Here is a 24,370-nt window from a genome sequence, read left to right as displayed (position 1 = left end):
CATCCATCCATCCATCCATCCATCCATCCATCCATCCATCCATCCATCCATCCATCCATCCATTTTCTATACCGCTTGTCCCCACCATCAAATATGACATATTAAACCCTAAACCAGCTATAAGTTGTATAAATAATGTACATAACAATGATCCCTGTGAAGTGTGGTTATTTCTGTAACCTGATATAGAAGTCTATATTAGGTTATTCCATAGATGCCAAAATTAAATCTATCAAATATGAGATATTGAACCCTAAACCAGCTGTAATTGGATAGGATTGCAATGTTGTATTGCTTCGTTCGAAACACTAGGGGCAGACACGTGCATAAATTGTGCGCCACCGTAAAAAAAACAAGAAGTGTGCAGCGCAAGTAAAGTGGCCTATGGGTTTGAGCCTGTTGCTTCTAAAGACAAAATAGAAAAAAGACACAAAAGAAGTCTGGTATCAGGTGAGCCTTTGAGGTTTTTCAGTAAGAGCTGTTGTTTTGTCCTGCAAAGTTTGTCCATTTCATTATCAATCGATTTCAAGCTTGGACTTAAATTGTAGCTTGCCTGCTAGTCCTTCGTTTTTGCTACGTGACTAGTTGCTTTGTGAAGAGAAGAGCTGACACAAACGTTAATGGTCGCTAAACGTTGATGGTAGCTTAAGTGAATTTGCTTCAAATTCCAAAAAGTTTGTGTATGTGGTGTATGTAGTGGTTTTCTTAAGTAAAAAAAATCTCAAGTGAATAAAATGTTTTTGAAAGTTTATAACTGTACATATAAGGCATATAACTGCCTACATTTAAAAAAGAAATGCTATTTTTAACAAGAGGTTCAGCCGTATGTGCCCTGCGATTGGCTAGCAACCGGTTCAGGGTGTCCCCCGCCTACTGCCCGATGACGGCTGGGATAGGCTCCAGCACGCCCGCGACCCCCGTGGGGACTAAGCGGTTCGGAAAATGGATGGATGGATGGATGGATGGAGGGTTCAGCCGTATGCATTTACAATTCATATGTGAATTCAAAACTACTGTTAATAATGGCATTGCTTTTGCAGATGTCAGCAGCTCGCTTTCAAAAATCGCCATGCTATTATAAAACAAAAACAAGATCAAACAGTAAGTATAGATCACAAATTTGAGATTTTCTGATGGCATGGCAAAGATGTAATTTCCCTTTTTACCCATGTTGTGATTTGTGACTCCAGATTTAGCTCAAGGAGTGGCACGTGAAAAGGTAGGTTTTTATCTTCTGATGTCATTAAAATGTGCACCTAACTTTGTTTTGCGCTCAACAGGGCTTGGAACTCTAAGGCAAATCACTTCAAAAGTTTAAATTGTGTTGTGTCATGTGATTAATAGCGGTTAATGGGTGAATTATCAAATCAGACATCTTTTTCCCTTACCCTCTTTTTCAGACTCCAAGCCTGGAGAAAGGAGGAGCATCTGTATTAAAAACTGACCGGACTCCACAAGGTACGGATTGATTTTTTACTTATTCTTGATCGTAGAAGTAATCACAACTGTCTTGCGTTACTTTGGAAATTGATCTGTAATTGGTGGTTTGAATATATATATAATATCAATATATATTGAATATATATATAAGCAAGGCGGCTCGGTGACGCACTGGGTAGCACGTCCGCCTCACAGTTAGGAGGGTGCGGGTTCGATTCCACCTCCGGCCCTCCCTGTGTGGAGTTTGCATGTTCTCCCCGGGCCCGCGTGGGTTTTCTCCGGGCACTCCGATTTCCTCCCACATCCCAAAGACATGCTTGGTAGGCCGATTGAAGACTCCAAATTGTCCCTAGGTGTGAGTGCGAGTGCAAATGGTTGTTTGTCTCTGTGTGCCCTGTGATTGGCTGGCAACCGGTTCAGGGTGTCCCCCGCCTACTGCCCGATGACGGCTGGGATAGGCTCCAGCACTCCCGCGACCCCCGTGGGGACTAAGCGGTTCAGAAAATGGATGGATGGATATATATAAGCATATATGTATGCTTAGCTACTGACGAGCATATGCAAAAAGCGTAATTGCAATCTTCAATATGGAACTTGCATTCATGACTGTCACACTCCGGAAACCGGGGCGGATGTCAAAGTGCAAAATAAAACCCCGGTTTACCCTGTACATTTTCATCATTTGGATAACAACTTGTAGAACAAGCAATTGTATCAGTCCTATTTTAAAATAACGTGATTGGATATGTACAACAGCCAAATTAAATTGCACCACATTCAAAGGCACAGACAGAATGCCATTTTTTTTTTCAAACAGGGCAAAGTTTATCATTGGAGAATGGTTCATTTGAATCTTGCAGCTAACATTTGCTTCATTTCTCCAACAGCTAGGAAGAGAGTGTGAAACGCCCATGACAGGGAAAAGTAAGCATTTTTTTTGTAGGCATTAGTCATTTAAAAAGAGGTCATAGCTGCAGTAATTTAAGTGAGTATTTTATTTCTATTTCTCTTTTTTCTCAGAGTTTCTGAAGGTCATCGTGGAGCCCCTTCTGGCAATCGGGGCTGAGGAGCCTCAACTCTCGTTCAGAATGTGACGCAGACGGTGTCCATGACTGAGCTGGAGACCTTTGACATGATGTCCAAGGAAATAAATGACAAACAGGATGCAAGACTGAATGACAGAATGATTAAGCTCGATATTGGTTAATCAAAATTTTGGATGTCCTCCCCCTCACTCTTGATTGCTTCCAAATGGAACCTGTTTGGTTTAATTAATGTACTGTCAAAGTTACTGACTTTTCAGTTATTTTTTGCTTGATTTACAAGAAAAAAAATCCTCAATTCAATTTTGTCTACTCTTAATTCCACTCTTCTGAGACACTGTTCATAATTCCTTGTATACAGATTGCAAAGCAGTCTTGTGTTAGGAGGCCACTGATTTGAAGACCTGCATGTTTCCAAGACCATGGACAGGGATGATTAGTTTGACATCTGTACTGTAGATTAAAAAAAGACAACAGTGAAGGCTTACGATGTGGTGGCTGCGCTCAATGTTGAAATTTTTTTTCTGTTGTCTCTAGACTCTAAACAAATGACAACGTTCAATATGCGTGCTCATGTGACTCGTGCAGAGGGCCCTCAGGAAGACTGCTCTGATAGCGCTGGTAAATAAAAAAAAAAACCTGTCTGCTCGTTCCTGTGCGATTGCTTCATGTTCGAAATGTGCGATTGACATGAGATGCATCAAGGAAAAACTATTTTACAGGTAGTCGTTTTTTTTCCCATATTGATATTTCTTATCCAGAGTAATCCCAAGGTCTACAATGGGTGGTGCCCGATGTCCATCGAGTTCATCTTTGTAGAAGCTGTTGGCGACACGCACAGATGTCACGTGCTGGCGCCACCTGCGACACGACCACGCCCCCCTGTCAGCGGAATCGCCGCCACCTGCCACGGGCTCATTGACAGCAGTATATCAGCGCCGCCAGCGCAGACCCGAATGTCAGTCTGTCCCGTGATGCTGCTTCGCTCATCAGTCCCTGTGAACCTGACTCGCTTAACAATTTGGAAATCCCGCAGAATTGCCTGTCCAACCCAGCCAGATCGCCGCTCCAGCGCCAGCTATTCCCATCATTCCCCCACAATAAAGTCTCTGTCGCCACGCACTTGGCTGTACTGTCTGCTCCCTTACAGTACAGACTGACCATTGCTATGCAGCCAGCGAACGACGAGACGGCATTGAGCCGACTGGAGCGAGCCGAGATCGCCATCAGCAGCCTGTCCGCCGACATCCGGAATCTGATCGAGGTGGGTCAACAACATCAGCTACAGCAGCAGGAGATGGCCCAAGCCCTCCAGAGACTGTCGGTAGGTGCGTCCCCGGCTGTCACGGCACCCCCGCACCGCCCGTCTGCCGAGGCCAGGAGGCTCGCGGACGTCCCGGAGCCCCGCCTCGGCTACATTGAGAAGTTTAACGGAGATCCCAAGCACGTGAGGGCATTCGTGACTAACTGCCGTATAATGTTCGGCTTCCAGCCCGTCACGTTTGCAATGGAACCTGCCAAGGTTGGGTGCGTCCTAACCCACCTCACGGGTGAGGCGCGCCGCGGCTGTGGGGTCTGGCCGAATACGAGAGAATGGCCCCGGCTTGCGAGTCGTTCGACGCCTTCGTGGAGGAATTGCTCCGCCTATTTGACCTGGGCTCCGCCACCGAAGATGCCGCCGAGGAACTGGCGACGCTGCGTCAAGGTAGCCGATCGGTCGCGGAGTACGCGCTTAAGTTCCAGACGTTGGCCGGCAGCAGCGGATGGAACACGCCGGCGCTCGTTAACACCTTCCTCAACGGTCTCGCTGAGTATATGAAGGACGAATTAGTGTGTTACGATCGCCCGCGAACCCTGGAGGGCGCGATGGACTTAGCGGCCCGAGTAGACCGGCGGAGCCGGACTCGGCGGCGCGATCGGGAGCGGAGGTCCCTGTGGAACCCGCGTGGTCACCCTCCTTCGTTTGCTCGGGACCCGCCAACCACACCACCAGCCGAGCCCATGGACCTGGGAGGGGCTCGGGTCCCCTCAGAGGACCACCGTCGACGCCTCTCACTGGGCTTGTGTTCGTACTGTGGGGAGGGGGGTCATCGGGTGGCGGGGTGCCCGTTAAAAGGGCCAGAGCTCACGCGGCGTCGGGGGATCCGCGTGAGCTCGACCAGCACCGGCTCTCCCAGTCCCAGCACGCTCACGCTACAGACATGTGTCCAGCTTGCAGCGGGCGACCAGAACGTGGCAGCCTTGGTGGATTCCGGAGCAGAGGGGAACATCATGGACATTGGCCTGGCTCGTCAGTGGGGTATCGACTTCCTGCCTCTGAGCCCCCCCATTCCCGCACGTGCCATTGATGGCCGTCTGATCGGCGAGGTGGCTTTCGTGACGGAACCAGTTAAGTTACTACTCTCCGGCAAGCACCATGAAACCATACAGTTTTTTCTTCTTTCCCTCCCAGGACAGCGGCTGATACTGGAGCACCCTTGGTTGCGGCAGCACAACCCGGTGCTGGACTGGGAAGTGGGGGTTGTTCGGCAGTGGAGTGAACGCTGCCATCGGGTGTGCCTGAAGGCGGCCACCAGCCCACTCGGGAGAGCCCCGCCCAGGTACAGTCCCGACATCTCCAATGTTCCAGCGTTGTATCACGAACTCAAAGAGGTTTTTAGTAAAGAAAGGGCCACTTCTCTTCCCCCACACCGGTCCTAATATTGCGCCATCGATCTGTATCCCGGCACCTTCCCTCCCAAGGGACGCGTCTACTCCCTGTCCGCTCCTGAGCGCCGGGCTATGGAGGAATACATCCGGGAGACCCTGGCCGTCCTATTCGCCTGCTGGAGCGGGTTTCTTCTTCGTGAAGAAGAAGGAGGGCACGCTCCGCCCGTGTGTCGACTACCGGGGAATAAACAAGATCACTATAAAGAACCGATACCCTCTGCCTCTTCTTTCTTCCGCCTCCGAGAGCCTTCAGGGTGCCACCATCTTCACAAAGCTGAATCTTCGCAACGCCTACCACCTGATCCGCATCCGGGAGGGAGACGAGTGGAAGACGGCTTTCAACACCCCGAGCGGACACTACGAGTACTTGGTGGTTCCATTTGGGCTCACCAACGCCCCAGCGGTTTTCCAGTCCTTGATAAATGACGTTTTACGAGACATGCTGGACAAATTCGTGTTCGTTTATTTGGACGACATCCTCATCTTCTCCCGCTCGCTCCCTGAGCACATCAGGCATGTTCGGGCGGTGCTGCGCCGCCTCCTGGAGAATCCGCTCTACGTGAAGGCAGAGAAGTGCGAGTTCCACGCACCTTCTGTCAAATTCCTCGGCTACGTGGTGCGTGAGGGATCCATCGAAATGGACCCTGGGAAGGTGCAAGCGGTCACGTCATGGCCTGTTCCCGAAAGACGCAAGCGGCTGCAACAGTTCTTAGGATTCGCGAACTTTTATCGCCGCTTTATCCGTGGATACAGCACGGTGACCGCGCCCCTCACCGCCCTTACCAGCCCCGCCTCCCCGTACAAATGGACGGAACGGGCAGAACAGGCATTTCAGGAGCTTAAGAGGAGATTCACATCCGCTCCCATCCTCCGAGTCCCCGAGCCCGACAGACAGTTCGTGGTCGAGGTGGACGCCTCGAACGTGGGTGTCGGGGCGGTGCTGTCCCAACGTAGCCGCCAAGACGATCGTCTCCACCCGTGTGCCTTCTTTTCTCGCCGCTTGTCAGCCTCAGAACGGAACTATGACATCGGAAATTACGTCAGAGCCTGCTCAATTTGTAACCGCTGTAAGACGTCTACTCGACCTCCGGCCGGGCTGCTTCAACCCTTGCCGGTTCCCCGGCGTCCCTGGTCTCACCTGTCGGTCGACTTTGTCACGGGCCTCCCCCCCTCAGAAGGAAACACGGTGGTCCTCACGGTGGTGGACCGTTTCAGCAAGATAACACATTTCATTCCTCTGCCTAAGCTCCCATCTGCGAAGCAGACTGCATTCATCATGGTGCGGGAGGTGTTTCGACTCCATGGTCTCCCACAAGACATCGTGTCAGACCGAGGTCCACAATTCGCTTCCACCTTCTGGGCGGAGTTCTCCCGACTCCTCGGCACTACGGCCAGCCTCTCCTCGGGGTTTCACCCTCAGTCCAATGGTCAAGCGGAGCGCCTGAACCAGGAACTGGGCAGGTCCCTCTGATGCATGGCCGCCGGGGACCAGCGCGGGTGGGTCCAACAGCTTCCCTGGGTAGAGTATGCTCACAATTCCCTCCCCAGCTTGGCCACGGGACTTTCGCCTTTCCACTGCGTTTTCGGGTACCAGCCACCCTTGCTTGCCCACCAGGAGCGTGGTGCGGCGTGCCCGTCGGCCCAGGCTTGTGTCCACCGTTGTCATCGAGCCTGAGCGAGGGCCCGGATCACTCTTCTCCGCTCTGTTTCAGGCTACGCCCGCCAGGCGAACAAGCGCCGGACGCCGGCTCCGGAGTACAGAGTGGGGCAGCGTGTGTGGCTCTCGACGCGGGATTTGCCGCTGCGTGCGGGATCCCGCAAGCTGGCGCCCCGCTTTGATGGACCGTTCCCTATTCAGAAGGTGATTGGCCCGTCCGCCGTCCGTCTTCTCCTTCCAGATTCCATGAAGGTTCACCCCACGTTCCACGTGTCCCGTGTGTGGCCCATCTTTAAGAGCGCGCCGGCGCCCGACCCGCCGCCGCCGCCCCAGCTCGTCGATGGGGGTCCGGCTTACGCCGTCTGCTCCTTGCTCCGATCGCGGCGGCGCGGTCGTGGCCTCCAATACCTCGTGGATTGGGAGAGTTATGACGACGCGCACCGCTCCTGGGTGCCGAGCCGCTGGATACTCGACCGTTCGCTCATCACGGAGTTCCATCGCTGTCATCCGGACCAACCGGGTCCTCGGCGCGGGCGCCCGAGGGGGGACGAGGGGACCAGGGGTGAGGGTCCGGGGCGGCCTTGTCCGCCGCCACCGGGGTCTTCTGCTCCCGCGTCCGTCGATCCTGCGTCCGGCGAGGAGTCGGACGCTTCGGCGGAGTACTGACCTCCCCTGCAGGTCGTCTGGGGGGTTGCCTTCTTTTTTTGTTTTGGTTCCTGGGGATGTCGGGAGCCGTCCCTTGTGGTGGGGGGTTCTGTCACGTGCTGGCGCCACCTGCGACACGACCACGCCCCCCTGTCAGCGGAATCGCCGCCACCTGCCACGGGCTCATTGACAGTGCTATATCAGCGCCGCCAGCGCAGACCCGAGTGTCAGTCTGTCCCGTGATGCTGCTTCGCTCATCAGTCCCTGTGAACCTGACTCGCTTAACAATTTGGAAATCCCGCAGAATTGCCTGTCCACCCCAGCCAGATTGCCGCTCCAGCGCCAGCTATTCCCATCTTTCCCCCACAATAAAGTCTCTGTCGCTACGCACTTGGCTGTACTATCTGCTCCCTTACAACAGAGGCCACGGATGATGAAACAAGGACCGCAATGGCTTTAAAATTAAAACAGGCTCTGAGTAGCAAAGGGGGCTATCAAAACCCCACAAGAGAGTGATGTTTATATTGTTTCCGCCTTGTGTTTCACCGAGCTGGTTATTTTGTTTATTTGATATGTCCTACATAAAGTATGTATATATTTATATTGTAACTTAGTAGTTTTGTTCTATTAAATAGCCCCCATTTTTTAACAGTGTATGTATATTTTTACATTTTTAAACATATGATTTAAAAACATTGCACATTTATATTTGTGATGGTTGGATAATGTTTGAAATTTTTTTAAATTTAGGTTCAATTATCGTTTTGGTTAATTTTAACATCAAAAGGTGTATTTATATCTGCAGCTAACATAAGTATGACTGTTACTGAAACCTATTTTTATGTTAAAATTTTTTAATTTTCACACCGTGGACCATCACGAATCAAATGCATTTTCACAACATCCTGGAACTACACAAAGGTAAGGATCACAGGTTAAATGTATTGAAGAGAACCTCAATGTTGAATAGATGTCTAGATGTTCAAATGATCACTAGCTATTAGCGCGATTAGCGCTAATCACGCTAATAGGTATGAAAGTTAAGTTAAAGTCCCAATGATCGTCACACAGACATCTGGGTGTGGTGAAATTTGTCCTCTGCATTTAACCCATCCCCGTGTGATTTTGATCCATCCCCTGGGGGAGAGGGGAGCAGTGAGCAGCAGCGGTGCTGCGTTCGGGAATCATTTGGTGATCTAACCCCCCAATTCCAACCTTTGATACTGAGTGCCAAGCAGGGAGGCAATGGGTCCCATTTTTATAGTCTTTAGTATGACCCGGTCAGGGTTTGAACCCACAACCTTCCATTCTCAGGGCGGACACTCTACCACTAGGTCACTGAGCTGGTATTAACCATCATTCGACCGTCTACTCAATAAACGTCTAATAGACGTCTATCCCGTAGACGTCTAAATAACTTTCACATATAGACGTCTAAAAGACGTCTAATAGACGTCTATACCGTAGACGTCTAAGAAACTTTCACATATAGACGTCTAATAGATGCTATAGACGTCTACGGCATAGACGTCTATTTTTATTTCACTTTTAGACCTTTTTAGACTTGTTTTAGCCGAGACGTCTGGGTAGCATGTAGACGTCTAATAGACGTCTATTAGACGTCAAAATGCTCGCGGGGATATGATCTTCACAGATGTACACAACCAATATTCTAAACCTCGAAAGAAAATATTTTCACGTAATCCACAAATGGGTTCCAGGTCACAGATAATTTTTGTTGAGACGGTAACACAACTTTTCTAATGGAAGAAACAAAAGCACCTCTTTTGGCCATTGTGTAAATGGAGGGGCCTTGCCAGATTTCCACTGATAAAATGAGCCTGTGAGCAAGTAAAGTAACAAATGCAATAGCATCTTCCTGATGTCTATTACACTTGTAGTGTGGTGGTGTTGCACCAAAAGTAGTAGTACGGAAGTTCGAGTTTAAGTCTTATGCTTATTAAGTCAAATGCGTGATAGTACCTGAAATATATTTCCCCAGTAATTATCCAAGGCATGGCAAGACCACAACATATGCCCTTCAGTGGCTGGAGCATGACTCCATCTGGGACATGAAGGATCTATCCCTGGAAAAATCTTTGCTAATAGTGAAGCCGGTGGAGCACCTTGAATTGTATCAAGCCATGACGTATACATAGAGAGGAGGTGTGTACGCGCGTCAGACAAGATAAATCATCTATTATCTTATTTCAGCCGATATGACAGATTTAACATCTTTCTCCCAAGCATTTCTAGTTTTTTTCCCCAAGTCATAGGTTTCAAGTTTTGGATTCATTTGTAGAGAGGTGAAATGCGTCTCTTCCCAAGTGGATCTGTGTCTTTAATTACATCCAATGAACTTTTGAGCGGTAAATAAGGAAAAGAAGGAAATAGTCTTTTCGAAAAAGTACATATTTGCAGATATCTAAATAAGCTGGTATGTCACACTCTCTAGTTAAAAGTTCCAATGATTTAAATGTATAATTTAAGAAAAGTTCATTAAAGGACTTCAAACCCTTGTTGTGCCAGCATTGGAATGCCTTATTAGTCACAGATGGTACAAAGAAAGGGTTAGACGATATAGGAAAATGCTTGCCCACCTGCCGGAGAGGGAAATGCTGTCTAAATGCAAACCATATTTTAAGAGATTAGGCACAATTGGGTTGGTTATTGGTTGCTTTTTGTCATGGGGCACCAGGGAAGTTAACCATGATATCGGGTTGGTCATCAGCTCCATTTGTGCCCAAATTTCACCCTCGTTGTACTCATAAAAATGTTTCCAGTGGAGCACTTTAACAATATTTGATGCCCAATAATTAAAGAGGAAATTAGGCAGTCCAAGTCCAGCAGCCTCTTTGGGCCCCTCTAGAAAAGTATTTTTCATTTGAGGGTTTGAGTTGTTCCATATAAATGAAGATATTGAAGTGTCTAATTTTTTGAAAATTGACTTTGTGAGAAAAACAGGAAATACCTAAAGGAATTTCAGCAAAATAGCCATTTTGATAATATTGATTCTGCCTGTCAAAGAGATTGGTATTTGGAGATTGGTATTGGTACAATAGATTTCTAACAATATATCAAAATTACAAGCACGTAATCCATGCATCCCCTTCGTGAGTCGTCACCTTACCGTGGTGGAGGGGTTTGCGTGTCCTAGGAGCCATGTTGTCTGGGGCTTCATGCCCCTGGTAGGGTCACCCATGGCAAAAGGGTCCTAGGTGAGGGGCCAGACAACGCACGGCTCAAAAAGCCCCTTATGATTAAAAAGATATATGGACACAAACTTCCCTCGCCCGGACGCGGGTCACCGGGGCCCCCCTCTGGAGCCAGGCCTGGAGGTGGGGCTTGAAGGCGAGCGCCTTCGCCCATGGGGCCCGGCCGGGCACAGACCGAAAAGGAAATGTGGGTCCCCCTTTCCATGGGCTCACCACCTGTGGGAGGGGCCAAAGGGGTCGGATGCATTGTGAGCTGGGCGGCGGCCAAAGGCAGGGACCTTGGCGGTCCGATCCCCGGCTGCAGAAGCTGGCTCTTGGGACATGAAATGTCACCTCTCTGGCTGGAAAAGAGCCCGAGCTAGTGTGCGAGGCAGAAAAGTTCCGACTAGACATAGTCAGACTTGCCTCCACGCACAGTTTGGGTTCCAGTACAAGCCCTCTCGAGAGGGGCTGGACTCTCTTCCACTTTGGAGTTGCCTACGGTGAGAGGCGTCGAGCAGGTGTGGGTATACTTATTGCCCCCCAGCTGGGCGCCTGCACATTGGGGTTCACCCCGGTGAACGAGAGAGTAGCCTCCCTCCGCCTTTGGGTGGGGGGATGGTTCTGACTGTTGTTTGTGTCATTTGTGTCAAACGGCAGCTCAGAGTACCCACCCTTTTTGGACTCCCTGGAAGAAGTTCTGGAGAGCGCTCCTTCTGGGGACTCCATTGTTCTACTGGGTGACTTTAATGCTCACGTGGGCAATGACAGTGAGACCTGGAAGGGCTTGATTGGGACGAACGGCCCCCCGATCTGAACCCGAGCGGTGTTCTATTATTGGAATTTTGTGCTCGACACGAATTGTCAATGATGAACATCATGTTCAAGCATAAGGGTGTCCATGTGTGCACTTGGCACCAAGACACCCTGGGCTGCAGTTCGATGATTGACTTTGTAGTCGTGTCATGGGATTTGCGGCCGCATGTTTTGGACACTCGGGTGAAGCGAAGGGCCACCTGGTGGTGGGTTGGCTCTGATGGTGGGGGAAGATGCCGGTCCGACCTGGCAGGCCCAAACGTACTGTGAGGGTCTGCTGGGAACGTCTGGCAGAATCCCCTGTCAGGAAGAGCTTAAACTCCCACCTCCATCAGAGCATTCCGGAGGAGGCGGGGGACATTGAGTCCGAGTGGACCATGTTCCGCGCCTCCATTGTTGAGGCAGCCGACCGGAGCTGTGGCCGTAAGGTCGTTGGTGCCTGTCGTGGCGGCAATCACCGAACCCGCTGGTGGACACCGGCGGTAAGGGATGCCGTCAAGCTGAAGGAGTCCTATCGGGCCGTTTTGGCCTGCGGGACTCCGGAGGCAGCTGACAGGTACCGGATGACCAAGCAGAACGTGGCTTCGGCGGTTGCTGAGGCAAAAACCCGGGCGTGGGAGGAGTTTGGCGAGGCCATGGAGAATGACTTCCGGATGAATTCGAGAAAATTCTAGTCCACCATACGGCGTCTCAGGAGGGGGAAGCAGTGCAACGTCAACACTGTTTACAGTGGAGATGGCGTGCTGCTGACTTTGACTCGGGACGTCATGAGTCGGTGGGGAGAATACTTCGAAGACCTCCTCAATTCCACCTACACGCCTTCCATTGTGGAAGCAGGGCCTGGAGACTCTGAGGCGTACTCGCCAATCTCTGGGGTCGAAGTCACTGAGGTACTTAAAAAACTCCTTGAGGGCAAGGCCCCAGGGGTGGATGAGATCCGCTCGGAGTTCTTAAAGGCTCTGGATGTTGTGGGGCTGTCATGGCTGACACGCCTCTACAACATTGCGTGGACATCGAGGATGGTGCCTCTGGATTGGCAGACTGGAGTGGTGGTTCCCCTCTTTAAGAAGGGGGACCGGAGGGTGTGTTCCAATTACAGGGGAATCACACTCCTCAGCCTCCCTGGTAAGGTCTATTCAGGGGTGCTGGAGAGGAGGGTCCGTCGGGAGGTCGAACATCGGATTCAGGAGGAGCAGTGTGGCTTTCGTCCTGGCTGTGGAACAGTGGACCAGCTCTACACCCTCGGCAGGATACTCGAGGGGGCATGGGAGTTTGCTCAACCAGTCCCCATGTGTTTTGTGGAGAAGGCGTTCGACCGTGTCCGATGGGAAGTTCTGTGGAGGGTGCTTCGGGAGTACGGGGTGCCGAGCCAACTGAGAAGGGCGGTTCGGTCCCTGTATCACCGATGCCAGAGTTTGGTCCGCATTTCTGGCAGTAAGTTGGATTCGTTCCCAGTGAGGGTTGGACTCCATCAAGGCTGCCCTTTGTCACCGATTCTGTTCATAATTTTTGTGGACAGAATTTCTAGGCGCAGCCGAGGCATTGAGGGTGTCCGGTTTGGGGACCTCAGCATCGCGTCTCTGCTTTTTGCAGACGACATGGTGCTGTTGGCTTCTTGATCTCCAGCTCTCACTGGAGCGGTTCGCAGCCGAGTGTGAAGCAGTCGGAATGAGAGTCAGCACCTCCAAATCCGAGTCCATTGTCCTCGGGGGAATGCCCTCTCCGGATCGGGGATGAGATCCTGCCCCAAGTGGAGGAGTTTAAGTATCTTGGGGTCTTGTTCACGAGTGAGGGCAGGATGGAGCGTGAGATCGACAGGCGGATCGGTGCAGCGTCGGCAGTAATGCGGACTCTGTACCGGTCCGTCGTGGTAAAGAGAGCTGAGCCAAAAGGCAAGGCTCTCAATTTACCGGTCGATCTACGCTCCTACCCTCACCTATGGTCATGACCTATGGGTCGTGACTGAAAGAACGAGATCCCGGATACAAGCGGCCAAAATGAGTTTCCTCCGCAGGGTGTCCAGGCTCTCCCTTAGAGATAAGGTGAGAAGCTCGGTCATCCGGGAGAGACTCGGAGTAGAGCCGCTGGTCCTCCACGATGAGAGGAGCCAGATGAGGTGGCTCGGGCATCTCATCAGGATGCCTCCTGGACGCCTCCCTGGGGAGGTGTTCCGGGCATGTCCCACCGGTAGGAGACCCCGTGGATGACCCAGGACAGGCTGGAGACACTATGTCTCTCGGCTGGCCTGGGAACGTCTTGGGATCCCTGGGATGAGCTGGATGAAGTGGCTGGGGAAAGGGAAGTCCGGAAGTCCCTCCTAAAGCTGCTGCCCCCGCAACCCGACCCTGGATAAGCGGAAGAAAATGGATGATTGAATGGATAATCCATGCATTGTGCGGGTGACAATACCCAAGTATTTAAATGAATCTTTTTCCACCTTAAAGGGATAAACAGAGAAGTCTTAAACAATGTTGTTGATTGGGAACAGCTCTTTGGATAATTTAATTTGTATCCTGATAAATTGCCAAATTCATTAAGTACTTCGAGCAGCCGAGGTACGGACACAGACAGATTGGAAATATACAGCAATAAATCGTCTGCAGAGAGGGAAACATTGTGAGTGATTCCCTCTCGAGAAATTCCAGCAATCATGTTATCCCCTCTGAGAGCTATTGCCAATGGTTCAATTGCCAAGTCGAAAAGATAAGAAGACAGACAACAGCCCTGTCTACATCCTCTGTACAGTTTGAATAATCTGACGTTGAATTATTCATCCGCACTTGTCAAGTGGCATGGTGGTACGAGATGGTGTAAAATTAGGTATTGAATTTGGCCCAGGTACATTGGCTATCCCAAAACATGTAGTAGTTCAAAATTTCACCAGGAGATGGTGTTAAAGCTTGACATAGGGGTGACCTGATGGAAATTACGTCATATGATGGCGCCGCGGATGGCAGCCACGGTGAGTCGCTCTCGTTTTTTTGTCTTATTTTGTGTGTTTTCTGTGTCCTCTGCTGTCCATCCCGGATCACTTTTACCAGAGAAGCGCTGTTAAACATCGGACAGTCTTCTTCTGGTATTTTCTCTCCTGTTCTCTCCAATTCAGACTGTTTGTCTGAGATTCTAGCCGGAGCGGCGGTGCTGTACAAGCTAGCGCGACGACGGCGGCGTGGAAAACGACCCGGAGTACTCGTAAGGCTGAGGCAGAGAGAGTTCCGTTCTGCCCTATCGTCAATTCATCTGGCGAATGTCCGCTCCCTGGCGAACAAGATGGACGAACTGCTGCTCCTCACTTCAAGGAACACGGACTTCAGCAGATCCGCCGCGCTGTGCTTTGTGGAAACGTGGCTCAGCGAACGAACCCCCCACCACGCCGTGGAGCTAGCCGGGTTCAGGCTAACGCGAGCAGATCGCAGCGCGGAGCTCTCCTGAAAATCAAAGGGAGGTGGTCTGTTTCTACATTAATGAACGTTGGTGTACTGATGTCACGGTGTTGAAAGAGTTTTGCAGCCCTCTCCTAGAAACACTTTTCATAAACTGCCGGCCGTTCTATTCACCACGGGATCCCACCACACGCACGTGCGAGTGAAGCCACGCAGATGCTGGCTGACCAGGTAACAGACATGGAGAAACTTCTACCAAACTCACTAATCATTGTTCTGGGTGATCTTAACAGGGCGAACCTCGCACACGAACTCCCCAGATACAGACAGCACGTAACGTGTCCCACCAAAGGGGCACAGACTCTGGACCACTGCTACATCGTGATCAAGGATGCATACCACTCTGCGGCTCGTGCAGCTTTAGGACTCTCGGACCACTGTCTAGTTCATCTGATCCCGGCCTACAGGCAGAAACTAAAAACTTCTAAGCCTGTGGTGAGGACTGTGAGGAAGTGGACAGTGGAGTCAAGGCAGGACCTCCAAGCCTGCTTTGACTGCACCGATTGGGGAGCTTTCGAAGCTGCAACTTCAGACTTGCATGAACTCACTGACACTGTCACATCATACATCAGTTTTTGTGAGGATCTCTGTGTGCAGACTAAGACCTTCTGCACGTACAACAACGACAAACCTTGGTTTACACCGAACCTCAGGAGGCTGCGCAAAGTCAAGGAGGAGGCCTACAGGAGCGGCGACCGCGACCTGTTCAGGCAGACCAGAAACACACTGAACCGAGAGGTCAGGAAAGCCAGGAGGTGTTACGGGGAGAACCTGAAGAGACACCTCTCTGCCAATCCTGATCCCTCAACAGTGTGGAAAGGTCTGCAGAGCATCACGGGCTACAAGAAACGACCCCCCCCCGTCCTGTGGAGAGCCCAAGGCTTGCTAACCAGCTAAACAAGTTCTACTGCAGGTTTGATCGGTCCTCCCACACAACGGGACTTCCTGCAGCACAATCTACATACTCACCTCTCCCCACAACTGCTCTGTCCACACCTCTATCATCGTTGTCACCCACTCTCTCTCTTGCAGAGGCCGCGCCCGCACTCAAAGGTCCGCGAGGAGGAAGTGCGCCAGATGTTCCGGAGACAAAAGACCAGGAAGGCACCGGGCCCAGACGGCGTGTCACCTTCCTGCTTGAAAGTCTGCGCTGAGCAGCTGGCGCCCACCTTTGCACGGATCTTCAACCGTTCTCTGGAGCTTTGTGAGGTGCCCTCGTGCTTCAAGCGCTCCACCATCGTTCCAGTGGCCAAGAAGCCCGCCATCACAGGTTTGAATGACTATAGACCCGTCGCACTGACATCTGTGGTCATGAAATCTTTCGAGAGGTTAGTGCTGAACCACCTGAAGGAGGTCACGGGTCCCCTGCTTGACCCCCTCCAGTTTGCCTACCGGGCAAACAGGTCAGTGGATGATGCGGTCAACATGGGACTGCACTACATCCTGCACCACCTGGACACCCCAGGAACGTACGCCAGGATTCTGTTCGTGGACTTCAGCTCGGCGTTCAACACCATCGCTCCTGACATCCTCCAACAGAAGCTCATCCAGCTTGCGGTGCCTGCCTCCACCTGTCAGTGGATCACCAGCTTCCAGACCAACAGGAGACAGCGTGTGAGGCTGGGGGGCATCACATCTGACACCCGGACCACCAATACTGGAGCCCTTCAGGGGTGCGTCCTCTCCCCACTGCTCTTCTCTCTCTACACCAATGATTTCTCCTCAGGTGACTCTCCTGTGAAGCTCCTGAAGTATGCAGACGACACCACTCTCATCGGACTGATCCAGGACGGTGATGAGACTGCGTACAGACAGGAGGTGGAATGGCTGGTCCACTGGTGCAGCCAAAACCATCTGGAGCTGAACCCGCTCAAGACCGTGGAGATGACAGTGGATTTCAGGCGAGACCCTTCACCACTTTTACCCCTCACTATCCGCAGTAATACTATTCCCTCCACAGACACCTTCAAGTTCCTGGGAACCACAATCTCTCGGGACCTGAAATGGACCGGCCACATAGACTCTGTCCGGAAGAAGGCCCAGCAGAGGCTGTACTTCCTGAGACAGCTCAAGAAGTTCAACCTGCCGCGAGAGCTTCTGAAGACCTTCTACACTGCCATCATCCAGTCTGTCCTCTGCACCTCCATCACTGTCTGGTTTGGATCAGCCTCCAAACAAGACAAGCACAGATTGCAACGGACAATCAGGACTGCAGAAAAGATCATTGGAATCAACCTCCCATCTATCCAAGACTTGTACCTGTCCAGGACCAGGAAACGTGCAAGGAACATCTCTACAGACCCTTCTCCCCCAGGTTGCAGTCTGTTTGAACTACTCCCCTCCGGACGGCGTTATAGAGCTCGGTACGCCAAAACCAGCAGACACAGAGACAGCTTCTTCCCCTAGGCTGTTGCTCTGATGAACTCACACCACTCATAGAGTCTCAGAGTCATTACTGTGCAATAACATCCTGCTCTTCACACCTTTTTGAATTTGTCTACACTGTTTTTGCCATTATTCACATGTCCTGAGTGTTGTTCGTCACCTAAATGTTGAACAGAGGGTGTGTTTTGCTGAAAGCCGTATGCAACGAAATTTCGTTTTGTACACACCTAGTGTTGACAAAATGACAATAAAGTTCTGTCTAAAGTCTAAAGTCAAGTCTAAAGTGTTTTACCGAAGTCAAATTCCTTGTTTGGCACGCTCAAACGTGGCGAATAAAAACTCTTGAATCTTGAATCTTAACAAATCTAATAAATTAAATTGTTAGCAATTGGGAGGACACGACCTGTTCAAACACGTAACAACGCACAATTTTGGAATAAGAGTTTGCTATGCCATAATTTTAAGATGTAACAGCTTGAGCAATATCAATATATGTGTTTAAGTTGGAGGAACCCATTATTGTGTTAAGTACTATTATGTGTTGAGATTGATCTTTATTAGACAAGATATATGTGATTCATGTTGCAATGTTTTGTCCAACCTGTATTTAACATTGGTGTTCCATCCATACCTGAATGTATTAAGTTGAAGAACGAGCAAAACAGGAAACATCTGCATCCGGTGACGGACTGTGGTCAGGCGCAGTGGTTGCTGCTTGAAGCAAGGTTGCCAAGACAACCGTGGTGCACCTACGTATTACGATGAGGTAATGCCAGAAGCCTATAAATATGTTGCCCGGACACAGAGCGGGTGCGCTTCTTCCTGGTCAGGGCGATGGCCGTGACGCTGCCCGGAGTAAAAGAACGAAGATGGATTTTTCATTCTTTTTGAGATTGAACCAAAATCTACTAAGATGAATTTCCAGAGTCTTCGAATTGGACTTTGTCAAATTTTAAGCTTAGAGGAAGGCAGAGGAGACAGCCGCTCCGGGCAGAAACGGGAAGACGCCAATTTTACTTTTTTGGCTATGCTCCTCACGGCCAGACCTTTCCTCTTTTTTAAACAGAATTCGGATTTTGGAACAAAGGAGAGCCGATCACTCGACTTGTTCAACCAAATAGGATTTTAGACCTTTAGTCTCCTCTTTTGTTCTGAGTGGGTGAGTCTTGTTATTTTGTTTTTTCGACTTGTAATTATTTTTCTTGCTTATTCATTAAATCTCTTCTTAAGCCTTAATTCGGTATCGATTATTTCGTATTAACTATGTTGAGCATGGTTTTATATGCGGTAATTACAACTTTAAAATGTCTTTATTTCCCTATCATAGTCATTCTTTAAATCCGTTCAATTCTTTTTAAAGTGAAGACAGCTTTAATCCTTAACATCAGGAATTGTCAGATCTGGTTCGAAGTAGTTATCTTGAGCTCAGCTAGGGCGAGGGCGCTCTAGTAAATTAACGAATCCTTGAGGTCTTAACAAAGACATCTAAAAATATCCGTAACATAACAAAAGCATCAAACAACCGAAGGGAGCAATCATTATGGCGCGGTCATTTCGACGACTTGCCTCGAATTGAGTTACTCGGCTCGCGCGTCGGATGACTTGAGAGGGATTGGCGTCGTAAAGAAATTAGATTGATTCCGGTAGAATTAATTTAACTCTGGTGGTTAGCATACGGACGAGTCCCTTCACCCCCGGCTTGTCGAACCCTTTGATGGGAAGCCGGTGGCACTTTGATAAAAAGTGCGTGTTTGACAACTGCAGCTACAGGAGACCGGTATAGTGTCTTGATCAATTTCGAAAACCGAGGACCAAATTAAAATCTCTTTAGAATGGCAAAAATGTATTGCCATTCAACACGGTCAAAAGCTTCTTCGCTGTCTAAGGAAATGACAGGTTCTGTATCTGACATTTTTCTGCCTTTTGGTGTGCACAAAATAATAAGCAACCAATGCATGTTATAATATGGTTGTCTGCCTGGTAAAAAAAATCAGTTTGGTCACTATTAATAACATCTGCCAAAATGATATAAATTCTGGGAGCCAATATTTGTGTGAGTATTTCATAATCACAGTTTAGAATATGTATTGGTCTGTAAGAACTGCACTGTAAGGGATCCCTACCCTTTTCAGTGTTGCTTGCTAAACAACAGGAAACTAGATAAATAAACTTTCTTCTGACAAATACATTGTAACTAAGGGTGGGATGAAGAATTTATATTCCAATAAATTGTTGTTCTCTCTGTCTCAATAAATAATCAATACACTGACGGCAAACATTGATTTATTTTTTAATACAACGCATATTAGGGATTTACCCCATTGTCACCATCAGTACTTGATCTCTCCTGTCCTGTTTGTGGGGGCACTAATCCCGTAAATGAGGGTAAAGTAGGCGTAAACAGCAGCCGGTGAAGTCAGTTAACGAAGATGCACGAATGGCGCAAAATACAAACTACAACGAAAAACAAATCAAAGACCCACCCGCAAGTACCGTATTTTTCCATGCATAATGCCAAAATTTAACTAATTTATTATCCTAAAATCTGGGGTGCGCATTATGCATGGGTACAACAATTTTTGAAGAAAATCTCCCTCGAAATAAAACTTGAAATCACACCTTTCTTCTTGTTTGTTGTCAATCGCGCATCGCATTCAGCCATCCTGCCATCGCGTTAACCCTAACCCTAACCCTAACCCTAAAACACTTAGTCAGTAAAATTCATAATTGACGACACATCGTTTGATGCGATGGTGCAATCCTTGATGGTGTGTTATTGTCAAATATTGTTTGGTTTTTAATCTCCATCGCAGACCGGATATCATATGGAGGCCGCCATTACAGTATGCGCAGAACGGATGCGCAAGCGCAAGACACGTCAGCTATATAAAGAGCGAGAGTTCAGTTCTCTACTTATTAGTTTCAATTCACAGTTTAATTAACAGTTTCAATCAGCAAATAACAAAATGCGTATTACAGGTAATATTTTATTTCACAACACTTTGCCTTGTTCCTTTCTTCTCTGCTGTTCACTTCAAACACGCTCCATACGAACACAATGCTCTCGTATCAGACGCTTGCTCGATCACCTGCTCGTTTGCTGTCACAATGTACCCTACACAAATCCGAAACATTTCTTCGCTATCGGGTTTGCTAGCGCATGCGCAGTGATACTGACCGGCAGAATAACATCCGGTTGTTCCCAAAGATGATCTTTTTTCTGAAATAATTTTACGTTTACGGACTTAAGTAAGAGTCAAAATTTGGGTGCGTATTATGCATGGAAAAACACGGTATCTACTCGAAAGTGTGGACCCACTTTGGGTTTTACGAGACATATGACAGGAGAACACTGGATAAAGAATAGCAATATACAAGAACTGTTTTGCTAAGGTCAATTTTCATGGCAGGAGAACACTGGATAAAGAATATGCAAGAACTGTTTTCTAAGGTAAAATATCACAGCAACACAAATACGTATGTAATCATAATTAAACATTATGTTTCACATCATGGTAGTAGAAGGAAGGCATCATTCACTAAAGTGCAGTTTGAAGCCGACATGAACCAACAAGTCATCAATCAACACACCTATTTCAGCTGTGGTGCAAGTTTTTTTTTTAAAACGCTCTGCACTTGGTTGCCCAGTCCAATCTGTTACACTTCTTGATGTATTCAACTGATTAGTCATGCACTACAATTTTGTAATGTCCTAGAATTCAAAATCTTTATTTTGAGTTAGTCAAATATAAATTTCAAGCGAGTTGGGCAATCTTGCTGAGTTGCAACATTGACTTGCCACAAGCCAGTCTCTCTCTTCTCTATCTCTATCAGATATGCAATTAGTTCGATTAAATAATTATAAATCCTGTAATTAACTAGATTATTTTTGGTAATCACTTGACAGCAGTAATTTAAATATGTTGAAACGAACTCGCAAGTATATTTGAACGTACTTATAAATTCATTCGCACATACTCCCAAATAATGTTTGAGCGGACTTGAAGCTAAATGCTGCAAACAACATTTTTTTCCCATAATGCAATGGGGTGCTGATTAGTGCATCTGCCAGTAAAAATTATTTAGTTTCAAGTATTTGGCTTATATTATACCAGTGATGTCCAAACCTTTTTGCTTGCAGCATCCCCCTTTTTGGGATGAAAGAAATTATTACACTCAAACACACACACGCACGCACCCGCGCGCACACTGTTTTTCAATATACACATATTTGTACACGAGATTGACTACACATTACGGGTTACTTGGAGTTGATTCATGCTCTGACAGCAAGGGGTTCACACATCGCCAGACAATCTGGTGGTTGTATTGATTTCTAAATGCTATCTTAGTTGACAGTTTAACAGTTGAAAACACTTCATTCGACTCACAAGATACTCCCGACTTCTTTTACCTGGTTCTTGCGGTAGTCCTCCTGGGAATGTCGCAGGACACGGTAGCAGAGTCGGAACATGTACTGGTATGGAGCGTTCTTTTGGTCAGCCAACTCCTCCAGACGGAGCAGAGGCCCCTCTCCTCCACTACGGTCCTGGAAAGGAACCTTGAGGATGCCAAATATCTGAAGTAAAAGAAAGTTCATGTTAATTAGAGGTGCATAGAACACTAAATATAGTGTAAATATATAGACTACATTCAGTGTATGGAACAGTAAGAGCCTGGTTTACTTTAGGTTTGCACATAAACAAATGGGTGCAAAGTGGACTGCTCACATGAACAAAAGTGGTAGCTAATCTAATCGGTTTACATTGACGCGTAGGAACGGATCGACACGGTAAACGGAGGACCCCCTGTACATTGTGTTTGAGAACAATCCTTACTGTTGACCATGTTTATTTCATTCACATTTTAATGAGTCAAAATGTGAAAGCTTGTGACCAAAACATGGTAATTACAGCGCTGGGTACATTCAAATGAATTTGATCTCAATTACTCTTAGGTGAGATAATCCATCTGCCCGTCCGTCCGTACCGCTTCTCCCCACATGCTAGAGCAGCAGTCATTGGTCAGTAGGCGGGGGACACCCTGAATGGGTTGCCAGTCAATCGCAGGACACACAGAGACGAACAACCATTTGCACACGCACTCACACTTATGGGCAATTTGGAGTGCTCAATCGGCCTAACAAGCATGTGTTTGGGATGCGGGAGAAAACTGGAGTTCCCGGGGAAAACCCACACAGGGAGAACATGCAAACTCCACACAGTGAGTCCGGAGGTGGAATAAACCCTCTGAATTGTGAGGCCGATGTGCTAACCAGTGCGCCACCTCACTGTCAATTGTGAATACTTGTTTGAGACCTTTTTTGTGGCTTTTTTCTGACTCATTGTTCTGCTACTGTATATTAATTTGAGTTTCAATTTACTGGTTTCACTGTCCTTGTGAGTACTGAGAATCGGGACAAAACTGGTTCAAAGGTGAAAGGGGGGCGGGGGGAGTTATGACAAATTGGCCCGCCAATTTAGCTTCATGCTTTTTTTTCCCCATCACAGGTTGTCTACGTTACAGGAGGGAGACAAGCATTGTAATGCATATTGTTTCCAGGCTTTGTTTGTCAAGTTCGGTTGTCACCTAGTGTCTGGAATGGTGATTAATTGTATTGTCACTGGTGGAAATATCATGTCCAAATACAGTAATCCCTCATTTATCGCAGATAATTGGTTCCAAAAACCACCCGCAATAAGTGAAATCCGCGAAGTACGGTCACCAACAAGAAGTACTGGGCAGGCTAACGAGTTATTGGAAAAATGCTAATTCGCGATTGTGCTAACACGCGAAAACGGACTTCTAAAGGAATGAAAACGAACATTTGGAGCAATACTACATTGTCCTAGAGGTTAAACCAGGGGTGGGCTAACTTTTTGACTTGCGGGCCGAATTGGGTTCTAAATTTGGACCGGGGGCCGAACCAGGAGAAGATGGATGTAGTGTTTGTGTGTAAAGGTCATTGCATAAAAGGTTTTGGCCTTTAGTAGGTAGTAAAGCATGGATATTCAAAAAAAGCCTTTTGAAAACAAATGCATTTATTAACAGCATTAAAAACATTTCACCAAAAAACTGCTATCAGTGATTCTCATAAAATACGACACTGTTATTATGAATAACAGTCTCCATCACTTCAGCGCCTGCAGGTCAGATTATGTCCTAAGATGTTTATTTTATGAGGCAAAATCACATCAAACAGCAAACATTCCGACCAAATATATCATCTTGAAGAATCGGTGAAAGAATACATCCAAATAAAATAATCAAATCGGCAACACGGTGAGGGGTATCTGAAAATCAGAGCAGAGTTTTAACTCACAAACACCTGGTGACAGAGGTGAGGAAACGGGAAACACTTCCTTAAAGTAAGCCTTAAGAACTTTACAGGTTAAGATTAGTCGCAAACAGGTGGTGCATCAATGTCCTTGAGCATCCTGCATTGTTTGAAAATGAGAATGTTCGCTAGTTTCAATCCCTGCCATTTGTACAAATCATATTCAAAATGCATTTTTTTACAACAAACTTGAGAGCCTCCCCTTCATTTTCAGTGGGAACAGTGTTGTTGGTCTCCCTTTTTGTTAGTGCATCTTAGTCTGGAGTAAAATTTGTTGTGGCAATTCTTAGGAGAGATCTGAGGTGTTGGTCCGTTTACCTAGATCTGTTGATGTTGATGTTCATGTGGCTGAACGTCACGTCGCGAAGGTCGAGCCAAATTGTCCACTCTTTTTTAAACACTCGGTACTCAGTGTCCACCTTGCTTTTCCTTGGGCCACTCATCTTAATGGAAGGATTCCAGGTAAAGGTTTGTGGGTGGCTTTAGCGTAAAACTGTATCTGAAAGCTCAGTGCGTGAATTACAAGAATGCTGACGTCACAGCCCACGCTCTAAATTCGGCACTGATAGAAATAGAGCGCGAGTGCGCCGTGTCCGTACTACTGAGTACGTACACGCACTTGTGAGTGTGCACCGAGCTTTCTGACACGGCTTCCGGTAGTAAATGCGCAGGCGAGCGGTTCCCCATCTACTGGGGAAACG

At 48.2% G+C, this 24,370-nt stretch overlaps 1 protein-coding gene and 1 long non-coding RNA gene across 7 annotated transcripts in view; one reads left to right on the top strand and one right to left on the bottom strand.

The window, feature by feature from the left end:
• Positions 1 to 22,176, bottom strand: part of itpr3 (inositol 1,4,5-trisphosphate receptor, type 3) — a 312,780-nt gene extending 290,604 nt beyond the window's left edge. For 4 of the 5 annotated variants that reach the window (XM_037245880.1, XM_037245881.1, XM_037245883.1 and 1 more), the window contains exon 1: positions 21,747 to 22,174. In XM_037245880.1, coding sequence (XP_037101775.1) covers positions 21,747 to 21,932 — 186 coding nt within the window. In that variant the 5' untranslated portion in view covers positions 21,933 to 22,174. Of the gene's footprint in view, positions 1 to 21,746 lie in introns of all 5 variants that reach the window. The other variant, XM_037245884.1, reaches the window with a different exon arrangement.
• Positions 1,053 to 8,334, top strand: LOC119119511. Of its 2 annotated transcripts, XR_005097302.1 has the most exons (5): positions 1,053 to 1,458; positions 2,328 to 2,364; positions 2,461 to 3,104; positions 3,245 to 3,326; positions 7,918 to 8,334. It is a non-coding gene; the product is annotated as an uncharacterized LOC119119511 (long non-coding RNA). The 2 variants fall into 2 exon arrangements; XR_005097301.1 differs by having other exon boundaries at positions 2,461 to 3,326.
• Positions 22,177 to 24,370: the final 2,194 nt, after the last annotated feature.

The sequence above is a fragment of the Syngnathus acus genome, chromosome 2 (assembly GCF_901709675.1).
Source record: "Syngnathus acus chromosome 2, fSynAcu1.2, whole genome shotgun sequence".
NCBI classification, from domain to species: Eukaryota; Metazoa; Chordata; class Actinopteri; order Syngnathiformes; family Syngnathidae; genus Syngnathus; species Syngnathus acus.
The sequence above is the reverse complement of the archived record's forward strand: the minus strand, read 5'-3'. Positions and strand labels throughout refer to the sequence as shown.